Here is a 13,540-nt window from a genome sequence, read left to right on the forward strand (position 1 = left end):
CCAACAGAGGGGCAGCCGCGCCACTGTTCCAGTAAGAGCTGAGGAGAGTCCCAGATGAGGGCTCGCCCAGCAGCCGCGGAGCAGAAGTCAGGGGGAGTTGCAGTGACGCGCCCGTGAGCTCCGCCGGCCCCCAGCTGCGCCTGAGTGACCGAGCCCTAGGCCGAGAGGCCGGGGGCACCCCACCTCCAAAGGGGCCCGAGCGAGCCCCAGGCCCCGACAAGCGGCTGCCAAGGAGTGAGCCGGTGTGTACCCGGACGCCCACCCCCAGACACAAAGAACCACCAACACACCGACACCTGAGGGAGTCCGCCACCGGCAGGGGAAGTGGTGGTGGGTGGAGATAGGCCTCCAAACCTTGGAGGGCCTGAGGTGTCCCCAGAGAGGTGGCGTCTGATACCCAACCTGACATATAGACACAGACATACAGGCACCCACAGACACAAACATCCATTCCCACCCTCATGCTCTCATATGCACTCACTCCACACTCAACCAACGTGGAGACACACAATCACACTCCCCAAGCGTACTCTACAAACCGGGTCTAGGTACCCTTGCCCCTGGAGGGGGGAATTGCACCCAGACCCAGGTGGTGTTACCCTTTTCCCTGCGGTGGGGAGAGGCAGACCACCCCGACTCCGCAGCAGCAGGGAGGCCCCACACCCCAGACCGCAGTCGGACGGCCAACTCCTCCTACTAGCCCTCCCGCTCCAGCAGGCCGCAGAGAATGGGGGTGGGAGAAGACTCCAAACCTCCCTCCACCCGCTCATTGTAGTGTTGATGCATATGTGTTCTAAGGTGCAATTAAAACCCAGGAGGGCATGGAGCTACCTGCCAAGGAGCAGCAGGTAAGCGCATAGTCCCTCCTGCTAACCCTCAATGACTAAGTGTATTTAAAATTGAGAGGTGGGCAACGACGTCAGGGGTGAGGTATACACCCTGATGTTGATTTGGACTCCGTGATTGTGCCCACCCCCAAGATCCTATATGTATGTGTAATGAGAGTGTGAATAATGTGAATGTCTAAGTTGTGGGATAAAATTGAGGCAGAGGCAGCCAGAAGGGGACGGGGGGGGGGGGGGGGTAGCCTCCTCTGCACCCTGGTGACATACCCCCACTCCAAGGCCCTGCATGTGTGGGTGGTTGTGGAGGAGCGGGAAGAGGGAGGCAGCTGGAGATGGGGAGGGAAGGAAGGGAGGGGCAGGTAACCCCTCCCTGGGGCCAGCTCCCCCGCTGACCCCAGTAGGCACTCCCACCCTCCGCGACCCGCCAGGGAAGGGGGGCCCAGGCCCATCAGACCGGGGCCCAGTGCAGTAGCGCCCCCCGGCTCCACAGAGCCCCCCGAGAAAATTAAGTTTTAAGAGAGTCTTGCTGTCCACAGGATATTAAGAAGTGCCATGTTAAAGACTTCAGCATACTTTATCCATTATGTATATGGATCCATAACTGAAGACGTAGTACTAATATCAGTACTCTTAGATGAAGTTAGAAAGTTTGGTCCTGTTACGCTTCAATGACTTGATCGGGAGTCCGCCTAGCCTAGACATTCTCTCTGTCTTAATGTCTGCATGGAAACTAAGCTTTGCACTGAATGGCCTGGTAGGACTCTGGGAACAAATCTACACCAAGTCTGTCTGGTGCAGCTGGTGAGCTCATACTGCAGTAGCAAATCGAAGGGGTGGGTGAGAGAGAGAAAGAATAAGGAAGAGGTCACAGTAAAGAAAGCATGGAGAGGAGAAAGGAAGGAAGGAAGAAGAGGGATGGACATGGGGAGAAAGCGGAACTGAGCACAATTTAAGAGGAGAGAAAAGCATGAAAACCACTGGGAAGACATTTAACAATCAGAAAGGCGCAGATAAAAGACAGGGAAAAGGAGATAAGAAAAGAATACAGTCAAAGGAAGATAATAAAGAATAAAAAAGGAGCAAAAAATAAAAAGCCTGAGTGAAAGAGAAAGAAGAAAAGTAAGAAATGTAGAAGCGGGTATAAAATTAAGGTAAGCGACGGGAAGAGAGTGAGTTGTACAAAGATCACATGGCCAATGCACAGCCAATTTGAGTTACTCTCCCTACGCCGTTTGATCCCACTCTGTCCGTCTCCACGGCGATTAACGGACAGCAGAGTTGTCACGGGAACAGCCTAGAGGGGGAGTAACGCGGAGGAGGTACGTCATCTGGACTGAGCGGAGAGAGAAAGCACGGTAGCAAGAGAGAAAGGGGAAGACCCCAAACCACAGCAGCACATAATTAAAATGGCTCCTCACACACACATTTCAACAAATCCAATAATGAACAGCCTCCCCTCGTCTCCACAGAGACACACAGTTCACCAGTTTCTTCAAACTTTTCACTAGCTGATGCTGGCTGTCATCAAAGTGCCAATATCTGAAACAAGTTTATGCTTGTCTGCATGAGAGTGTGAGAAACTTTATTTTCATCAATATGGATTCCTGAAGGCCAATGAAGACACACAGGTGCTGAAGGTGTCAATAGCGAATACGGATATTCAATGTATTCAAATTTAATCATCCCCGTGGCGAGCAAAATTATTCATCAAAATTAAAAATTTGATGAAGTATTTCCCCCAGAATTTAGTTCTCGTCACAGTGGAAAAGCCTCTGTAACAGCATTCACACCGAAACGAAAACTCTCCAGTGAAGCCTAGAATAATGACAGACTCCTCTATGAATAATAACAAACTCCACCACCCTCATAAAACTTTGAATTCAAAGTATTTTAATATAAACGGTGGATTAGAGTGCAATGTCAATGAACTACTTTTTCATCAAATTTTAATATTTCAATTCAATCTAAATACAGACCAATTTTAACAAAGGCATAAGGTGTTATATTCTTTACCATCAGAGTAAATAAAAGAATAAAAGAAACAAGGTATATATAAAATAAAACAGACCTTACTTAAATGAGGCCCTCTTCCCCATTCGAGGCCACTTCTTTGTGTACCAATGGACCACTTTACATTTGGTTCTGACTATTTGCACTTGTGCATCTGCAATCTCACCACTGAATTCAAACCTGCTTAGACAGCAAACCTGAACTTCTGTGTCAAAATGACCTAGCATATATTGAGGGGCAGCAGTATGGCTTCATGCCGAGAAAGAGCACTACAAGCGCGATGTTTGCTTTGAGAGTGTTGATGAAGAAGTATAGAGAAGGTCAGAAAGAGCTCCACGGGGTCTCTGTAGGCATTGAGGAAGCATATGATAGGGTGCCAAGAGAGGAACTATGGTACTGCATTAGAAAGTCAACAGCAGCAGAGAAGTATGTGAGGGTGGTGCAGGACATGTATGAGTCAAGCAAGCCACTGGTGAGGTGTGCAGTAGAAGTGTTAAATATGGAGCTGCCAGACAGAAGTAAAAGAGGAAGACCACAGAGAGGAATCATGAAGTAGGACATGCGAGGTTGGTAAAACACATATGACATGCTAGGGCCATGGTGAGATGGAGGCAGATGAGCTACTGTGGCTCCAAATAAAGGGAGAAACTAAAGAAACGGAAGCAGCAGCAGACTGGTGATCATGGCAGGTTTGTGGCTGAGACCAAGAGACCAAACAGCAGTAAGTCTGAAGGGAGAACTCAAGTCACAAGTCATTAGTTGACCTGAAACATGGTTCTTGTAGTCCATAATAACCTAAGGCATGGCAAAAATTTACCATAGCGCACCTACACCAGGCTTACCAAAAAGGCTGATTTGTGGGGGGCTACAACAACAACAGGGTATTAGACCCCCATTTATATCAATGCAACTTCATCCTCTTCTCTAAAATTAAATTCAACTCGGGGGTGACCATCTTCATACAAAGAGGAAAAGAAGGCAAGCACCACAAACGTGATAAATGGTCAGAACTTCCAGGAAAGAATTTAAAAGGACACGTTGAAAGTGGTAGAGAGCTGCCCAAGTAAATAATCTTGAAGGAAGCATCATGAATTTAAATCGGATGTGTTTTTTGGACTGCATGTGCGACCATCAAACAAAACAAAAAAAAAGAGAATCCTAAAATGAATTTAATGCATCAGTGTTTAATGTGAAGTACTGTGCACAAAAACACATTGTCAAAAAGAAAAGACAAGTATACTCCTGGGAACAATCAACCAAATGTTGCCACTAGTCTAACAACACTAGCTGTTAGGATTAAAACAAACATTGCAAAGAAAGTTTGCCCATCGTTTGCCTATGGCATATCACTGTGTACTTTAGACAATGGTGTGATTGTTTTCTCAGCCCCCGCTGATTCCAAAGTCATATTGATGCAAAGTTTGATTAAAACAAGTCACTTGAATGTTCATAAAATGAACATGGCAGCTCCAGGCAACAATCAGTCATGTTTTATCTAACGGAAACCTCAGCGCTGTCAAATGAAGCCAACGTGTTGCAGTTTCTTAAAGGGGCACTTGTGGCTGGTTTAAAAAACAAAAATAAACAGTTTGTAATACAATTATCTGACAGACGATCCAAGATCATTCTTCATGGGTTTCCATCAGGGTTTTTTGCCATTGCTTGGCAACTCAGTTTCAGCAAGTTTCAGCTCTGTCAATTAATTTTCTATAGGACTGAGGTCTGGAGACCGTAATGTGCTTCTTCTTTAGGCTCCACTCTCCCTCTTTTTCAGAATTATTGTCTGACAATCTTAACTGATAATTTGTCTCTCACCAATAAATGAAACTACTATAAAAACTATACACGTGAAATAATTACTTCCCCTAATGTATGTATTATTGCAAAGAAGACATTAAAGTTGGACCACAAAAATTCTAAATGTCTTAATTTATTTATCAATCATAAACTTCATTAAAAGCATTTTATCTTCACAGACAACACAAAGCAGTAAGTGTATTGCTTTAAACAACGTTTCCAGCTGGGTTTTAGCACCTGAAGGCTAAATATAAAGCTGTAGCAATAACCTCTTACACATGTGACAAAGGATATTCTCACCTGCCAATATGGCTTTGTGTGCCTGGAATTTCTGGCCAGCAACACACAGGGAGCAGTCGGTGAATCTGGAGCTTGCCCACAGATCTCCAAGTTCTTCCGCCAGCCTGCAGTCAGGAACCCTCACCATGTTCATGGTGTTCTGGCCTGAGATATTCACAGAGTCTTGCACTACGCTCACCTGAAAAGACACACACACGTTTACAGATTACCCCCCCATGTCGTAAATTTTGTGCCCTTTTTATTGTGTAAATCGGAATAACTTGTTTTAGAGTGAATAGTTCCTTTAGCACACTGACTGGTTCACACAGAGGCAAATAAACAGCATGCAATGTTCATAAAAGGAAAATAAATCGGTAAATCAAACATGCTGTGAATGCTTAATGTGGGTTCACTGTCTCTGTAATCAATACATCAGCCACTCAGTATGGAAGTAATTTGAAGAAAACCTATTGTTCCTTCTTTATCAAATCAGACTGGCTACACTCCCAAACAATCCAAAAAACCCGCATTGAAGTCAAATTGGGAGTGCCAGTATGTGTGTGTGTGCATGAGAGTTGTCTGTATGTCTTCCCTGCTGACTTCACCACCTGTTCCAGACAATGTCAACCAGACTCATTTATCTCTCAACAGGACTCACTGCAAACACACACAAACAAGCAGGCTCATGAGCACAAACACACCCACATATTCACACACACACTAATTACTAAGTAATTTCCAACAGACTGGATTGACTGACTTGCAGTTTTTCACCTGCCTGGAGTGCAATCTAATCAAAGAGAAAAATTAGCTAGCTATAGCCTGGTTTGGAACATTCTGTAGTTAGTTAATTAATTAGTTAGTTGTCTGGCTTTCGATTCATGACAGATTAGTCTAGTAATGACGAAGTCCAGAGTCATTCTAGCTAGCATCCGCGGAGTGAGGGTTAAACGGTGAAGGATTATTAACTGAGTTCCAATAATAAACTAAAACTAATGGTCTAGTTAATTTTGTTGAAATTATTGGAAGATGTCCTATTCTGATTGGATTAATATAATCTTGTAACGATTGAGTTTTTAGTAGAAGACAAAGACTGCATTGACAAAGTTACCAAGGCTACAACTTTGGTGTCAAAGAATTAATTTCAAAGAATAAAGAATATGGCTCATATTACCAATTATGATAAATTGTCAGTGTTCAACAAAGTCTCCTTTAGTGCACAACTTGTAAATTAATGTGTTTTAAATTGTATAGCCGAGGGCTCAGTAAATTGTCAAATTAAGATTTTGCTAGTTTTCTGTTATTATAAGACATTAAGGCCATACTCCCCAACTGGGTTGCTTTCTTTTTCCTTTAAATTAGGCCTTTTAGGGTCAGGTAAGTTTACGGACACTGTAACGACACTATATTATGATTTTTTGAAAAGAAGTGATCCCACTCGTAGTTTTTTATACTTGTAACCATTTGATTAAAGAAAATCTGAATCGTATTATTATTACTATTACTGTATTATTTTCTAAAATGGCACAATGGAACAGTGGTTAGCACAGTCACCTCATAGCAAGAAAATCCTGGGTTTGAATCCAGCCTGAGGCCGTTCTCTGCAGAGCCTGCATGGGTTCTCTCCAGTTAATCTGACGTCTTTCCACAGTCCAAAGAATGTATGGGGTTGGGTTAACTGGTCATTCTGAACTGGCTAAAGATGTAAAGTAAGCATAAAAGATTGTCTATGTCTTTGTGTTAGCCCTGTGATAGATTGGTGACCTGTCCAGGGTGTACCATGGACGGGTGCCCTATGACATCTGGCACAGCCAAAACTCTGGATGGATAGATTCTAAACATGATTTCATTAGAATATTATTGATTTTCAGGCTAAGCACTCTTGCATTCAACAAAACACTATTCAAAGACTTCTGACATGTTTTTTCTATCAACTTAAATAAATGTATTTTGTCATAGCTGGCAGTATTGGTGGTGGATGGAAAATGAAATTTGCAGGACTTGGTTTTCAGTTACATTTAACACCACAATTAAGAGCTACAGGGCACCTGACACCTGATAAATCAAAGGACGCTTGTTCTCCTGTTTTTCTCGCTGACACCTTCGAATAGCTTTCAGTAAACTATTGTCAAGAACAAGGCCAAAAATCCCAAAACATCCCACAAAGTGACCTTGCTGTTAAAGCATCAGCAACTGAGGCTGACACCCAAAAATCCATAAAAAAATAAATAAATAAAAAAAAACTAAACTAAATTACAGCCCGGTTCCCTTCTCATCCATCCCCATTCAACCATCAGCCCACCTATTCGTCCAATGCCACATCCATCCACCTATTCAAAGAACACAAAAAGAGTCCTAGAAAAGGAGGAAAAGTGCATACAATAGAGAAGTACATGGCAAGCAGGAAATTGAATGTCAAGGAGCCTTGTTTGCTCCTGATGGAGGTTTGAGGGTTAGCCTGAAGGGGACAGAAAGACAGACTGATAATAAAACAGAAGAGTAAGAAAAGCAGGAGATTGGGGGGGAGGGGGAGATATGGAGATAATAAAAGTGGAGAGAATACAGATGCAGAGATACCAAAAGACAGACAGACAGAATAGAGAGAAGCCATCACACACAAAAGAGCTAGGAGTGAGTGAGCCATTGGTGGGATCTACAGTTGAAGATGACCTCTCATAGTAGCAGCTCATTCCTGGTACAGAAATGACAGGGACAGTGTGAAGAAAATGTGACTATTCTGAAGAAGGAGAATTCAAAGCATTCCTGTGTGTGAGACAGTCTGGTTTCCACAGCTGGGCCTATTATTCACACTCCTAGGAGATGCAGGTTTGACTGACATATGTACATCTCAACACACTGACAGATGGGAACTAAAAATAAAGCCACATTCACACGAGAAAGAGACATTCCTGTGCACAGACTTTGGCATTCATAAAACACTGATTAGTAATACAGAAGGCCTGGTAGATAGGGATTTGCTGCGTATAAGGGAGGAACAGGAGGAAAAACAGAAGAGAGAGACAGACGCACAGGCAAAGACAAAGAGGGCGGAGGACAGAAGTTCACTGAGCTCAAGCTGGAATGAAAAATGGCTTTAGGAGGAGAAGAGGAGGAGAGAGGGGAGAGTCCAGAGCTGTGTCCTGAGTACCCACTGAATAAAATAAACAAGTGCTGAAAAGCAAATTGGAAGGGAAGCCTGGAAGCTTGGTCCGTGCGTTTCGGTATAAATAGCCCAATTAGTATGGTGGAGCCGTCGTTGGGCTTTTAGATGCAGTGTGGCAGAGCCGGTCTAATTACTGGCTAACTTGACCAATTATTTCACTGTTTAACCAGGCAGAAACTAAATCGCAGCACCTGGTTATTTAGATACACTGGCTGCCCAGACAGTCTTCACACCATTAGCTGTCATCTTCAGTCATTGTCAGCTTCCTCCTGCTTGCATTTTCCCCACTCGAAAACAATTCTCATAGTGATCGAGCAGACAACATTCCTAACCATGTATACACTTGATCTTAATTCAGTCTTACAATAAGTATACTTTGTCATCTTAAGTCTTCACTTATTTTAGTAGAGATGGGTGAATGCTTTGTGATGAGTTATTTGTCACCTGACAACAAAAATGTAAGTCCTCCCAAGAAAAAGGCATTAGTGTTCAACATCTTAATAAATGTCAAAAACGCATATACAGACTGTGTGACTCTTTCGCATCGAGATTTCCTCAGTGAAATTATAAACTCCACTAACAGACGGTATATAAAGATGAACGTAGCCTCCAGGTCTGTGAAGCCAATGCATTAGTGAATTAAATCCTCATCGTTTCCAAGCAGGGGGTGAGTCCCTTTATAGAAGTCTAAGGACACAATCGTGCTGCTTGCGTGATTTATGGGTTTTATTGTTAGTTTCTAGTTTTTTTTCTTAGTACAGCATCACATTAATTGTCTAAGTTGTGCTCCCCACCTAGCAGTTGACAAGTACCAACTGTATGAAAGCTCTCAGTCACATCACATCCGGCTTCAGCAAAGCAAAAGCTCAGGTGCAGGCTTCAAAACAGCTGGATGATGTCACACTAGTTGTTTTATATGTTTTTATATGAAGTCCAACTTATTATAAGAGAGTCACAGTCATGACACCCTCCCATCCTCATATCGTTTTTAATTAATATTAGATTGTTCAGGAAGACGTGTGGAGGCATCCCGGGTAAATGTAGTTTTTTCTTTAAAGATACCTCAGTAATGGAGTGTTAACTGAATGTTGGTCAATATCACAATTTTAATATCGACTTTGATTCTAAACTTTGAGTTTTGGTGTCAACGAGGTCAATAAGAATGATCCCTCAGAGGAAAACTCCATAGTAACTCTGCCAGCAGTGCAATTCAATGCAATGAAAGAACTGAATTAACCAACCAACCAACTAAATGATTGACTGATTTGTATTTATTACCCAGTAGTTATACTGATGATTATCATGATGATGATGACGACAGAAACCACTTATGTATACAACCTTAGGTAAGAAAATAACAGTAATGAAGAATCATTGCAGCTATATCACCACAATCATCATTTGTTTTGGTAATTAAGTTCCAGAGATAAGTACTTACTAAAGCGCTTGCCTCCCAGTTAGTTCCTCAGACATCAAGATGAATCTCATTGTAAACCCTCCAGGCAACGCAGAGTTAATATTGAGTTTCAGCACCCAGATGATTTATTCATAATGCATCAATCTTTTTCTGCCTGTTTATGTGTTTGTTTATGGATTTACAGTGTTTTGCCATGCGTGAAATAGTTCGAAAAAGGAAAAAAAAGAGATTCAAATCAAATGAAATTCATTAAGTTCTGGAACACTTGTTCCTTTACCTGCCAAGACTCATTTTCTCGGTGCAGTCCTTTGCATTCACAAACACGTAAACACGGGCCGAGATGACGGACGAAGCAGACGGACATATGGACAGATGCATGCATACATACACTCACCTCAGCAAACTACACACTTTCTCACACATATGACAGGACACTACTTGCTGCTGATGTATCATTTTTAAAAAAAAGTGTAATTTCCTTCTTTCTGTTATTTTTTACCATAGATAATTTGCATAAATATTATTTGACTTTCCACACAACATAGTTTTAATGACCTGCTTTGAGTGAAGGCAAACTTCTAACCTAGTCTGGCTTCCGTCCTCTGCATAGCACCGAAACTGCTCTTATAAAAATAACAAACGACCTTCTTATGGCAGCTGATTCTGGTCTCCTCTCCATCCTTATTCTCCTTGATCTGAGTGCAGCGTTTGACACCATCTCTCATCCCATTCTTCTTAGCAGATTAGCTTCTATTGGTCTCTCTCATACTCCATTAGCCTGGTTTAAATCATACCTGTCTGACCGCACTCAGTTCATTCAATTAAAATCCTTCACTTCTCAGCCTTCTCCTCTATCTACTGGGGTGCCCCAGGGATCTGTCCTCGGGCCCCTTCTTTTCATCATTTACCTTCTTCCACTCGGACATATTTTTCGTAAATATAATATTCAGTTCCACTGCTATGCCGATGACACCCAGCTTTACCTCTCTACCAAACCTGATTCTACTCTTCCTCCACCCTCCCTTATCCTCTGCTTAGCTGAACTCAATTCCTGGTTCTCCTCCAACTTTCTTAAACTCAACAGCAATAAATCAGAACTTCTCCTGGTCGGCACTAAACGATTGCTATCCAGAATTAACAATTTCTCTCTTACCATCAATAATTCGCTGGTCCCTATCTCTCCCTTGTCATTCTTGATAGCACATTATCCTTTAATTCACATATCAATAATGTCACACGTGCAGCATATTTCCAACTCCGTAATATCAATCGCCTCCGCCCTTTCCTCACTCCTCATGCCACTGCCATTCTCGTCCATAATCTTGTTATCTCTCGAATTGACTACTGTAACTCACTATTATTTGGCCTTACACAAAAATCTATTAACAAGCTCCAACGTGTCCAGAACTCTGCTGCCCGTATTATTACTAGGACTTCCTCTACCCACCACATCTCCCCAATCCTGAAGCAGCTTCACTGGCTCCCGGTTAAATGTCGCATCCATTTTAAAATAATCCTCTATACATTTAAGGCTACTCATTCTCTCTCTCTCCACCATACCTCTCCGATTTAGTACAGATGAACTTCCCATCCCGGTGCCTCAGATCTTCATCTTCTCTTTCTCTCTCTGTTCCTTCCGCTCGTCTGATTACAATGGGGGGCAGGGCTTTTAGTTGCTCTGCCCCTCGACTTTGGAATTCCTTACCCCCTGACCTCAGAAATATTAGTTCATTCCCTCTTTTTAAGTCCACCCTCAAAACTCATCTGTTTAAAATTGCTTATGTTTAAACCTCTGTATGCTCTAACTTTTATCTGTTATTCTTATTATTGTGTATATTTCCAGTTTCTGTGTTTTTATCTGTTGTAGTGTCCTTTGGTGCTTTGAAAGGCGCTATTTTTAAATAAAATGTATTATTATTATTAACCTGAAAAGGTGCTATCTAGACAGACAGCACTCAGGATGAGAATAAATATCCACTAGTTCTATGCAAAATAGAATTCCTTTATGCTGCTTTCTCCCAGACGTCCTCACCACACATTTTCATGACTGTCCTTCCGATTCTTTCAAACTCTTTACTTCTGAGATCATTAAGGATGTCATTCGATAAACATAACAAGTCTTAAAATTAAGAGTATTTGTTATGTGGTATGTTAAACAATAACCTGTTAAAGGAGGATGTTTTTCACAATTATTCAACAGCTTAAATTTGTTAACTTTTTGGGTCATTCTTCTAAGAAAAAAAACCTAATGAACATAATGGGAAAAACAAATTCTGTCCATCTCTGCAGGCAGAAGCAAAGTCTGACAGTAAATGGTTCAGAAATGGTTTCCAGGTTGGCAACGAGCCGCTGCCAAAATGGTAGCCTTATTTTAATTGTTTGGAATTGGAACAATTATGTCCATATTTCGAAAATAAAACCTGATACCAAGATCGTCTGAAAGCAATTTACATAACACAGATGTTATTTTTTTAATCGTCTGTATGTGTGCAACACACACATACAGAGGAAATGTTACCATTGTGCCTTATTAATTATGCAAATTAAAAATATCAGTGTGAGGCTGAATGCATTTGAAATCACACATTTGCAAGTTTTGGGTCATTTGCCGCCACTGAGGGGGAAAAAAGGAAGATAACAGTTCCACATTTGAAAAACTGCATTAAATTAAACCAGAAACTGATTTACTGCATGTTTTCCATCCTTCTCTATTTATTAGATCAGTGTTGCTCCCAATCAGTCTGTCTTTTAGTATCAGTACAATGATACACTTTATTTTTCTTTAAGTATAAAGTCAGTTCTGTTGAGTGTTATTTATTGTTTTATTCAATCGTTTCACTGTTTTATTGCACACCTCACTTTTGCCTTTAGATGTGACAGTGTGATGTAATGTAGCTCTAGCACACTCATTTGCCTTGACAAAGATTATACACTGAAAGCACTGAATAGACATGAAAAGTGCTTCCTACAGTGGCAACCACACCATACTAAATGGCTGACAGTGATCCAAATGTGGCTGCCTGGGGCCACTAAAAACCTACTATTGATCTCTCTGGAGGTAACTACAGAAGCATTAACAAATTAAATCAGACAAACATCTTTTACAGCATTACCCACATTATATCACTGCTGTGTTTCAAATCAAACACACTGCTAGTCTGAGGATTCACTACTAGTTGTGTTTCTACTGCTTCAGTGGAACAAATGTGTTTAAATAAATCATTACAAATGTATTACGAGTTAGTTCAAGGAAAAGCACAGCCACACTTCAGAATTTCATTTATCTGTTATTTACATTTTTAATGGAAATTTGATTGCAATTGAACCTGAATCAAATGTCAGGGGAAAATATTGCATTTTATAATAGATTTTTAAGACGCAACAACAAGGTGAGTGCATGCTATCTGAGGAATAAATCTAATAACAAAGTGCATGCAATTCCACTATTTTTCGATAAACAACATAAATACACACTCATGATGTACACCTACTCATTTCATCGACAAACTCTCAAAAGATCTGTGATCTTTGAAATTGTCATTTCAACCCTTAAACACAAAAATTCATCACCATCTTTTTATAATGTACAACTTGCTCTCCACTCTCTAGCCAGCTAGAGTAAACAGGCTTGATATCACAGACGCGCTCTGCAGCTCTCTTACTCATTCCCTGCATCTACTTTTAGATTTTATTGCTCACAAAAATCAAAAAAACAAAGCGCAATGACAGGATGTTGGAGTTTGGAGACAGTCTAATACACGGGTCTGAGTTAGTGGCCCTCTGGCAGCTGCAACAGGTGACACAACTGATTAAACCGGAGAATAATAGAGGAATCTGATTTAGTCCTGACACCATTAAACAAACATAGCCCTAAATCCCAGAGCTATTAAACAAAAGTCAGAAATAAACACTGTTCACAGGAAGGCGACAGCTAAAACCGCCACCTTCTTTAATTAAAGGCTATTCACTTCCTCCCAGCTGATCATTGTTTTTTAACCTCCTTATTCCACCCATAAGGATTTAATGGAA

The 13,540-nt window shown here is 41.5% G+C and overlaps 1 protein-coding gene across 4 annotated transcripts in view; it reads right to left on the minus strand.

Moving 5' to 3' along the window:
- Positions 1-13,540, minus strand: part of spop (speckle type BTB/POZ protein) — a 99,133-nt gene that overhangs the window by 12,504 nt on the left and 73,089 nt on the right. For all 4 annotated transcript variants that reach the window (XM_086289960.1, XM_086289958.1, XM_086289961.1 and 1 more), the window contains one exon: positions 4,953-5,130. In XM_086289960.1, the coding sequence (XP_086146086.1) occupies positions 4,953-5,130 (178 nt within the window). The remainder of the gene's footprint in view (positions 1-4,952; positions 5,131-13,540) is intronic.

Source organism: Aulonocara sp. 'chitande type north' Nkhata Bay, linkage group LG4 (genome assembly GCF_057382095.1).
Source record: "Aulonocara sp. 'chitande type north' Nkhata Bay isolate Kocher_YH1m ecotype deep benthic linkage group LG4, A_spYH_male_GT1.1, whole genome shotgun sequence".
Classification (NCBI taxonomy): Eukaryota; Metazoa; Chordata; class Actinopteri; order Cichliformes; family Cichlidae; genus Aulonocara; species Aulonocara sp. 'chitande type north' Nkhata Bay.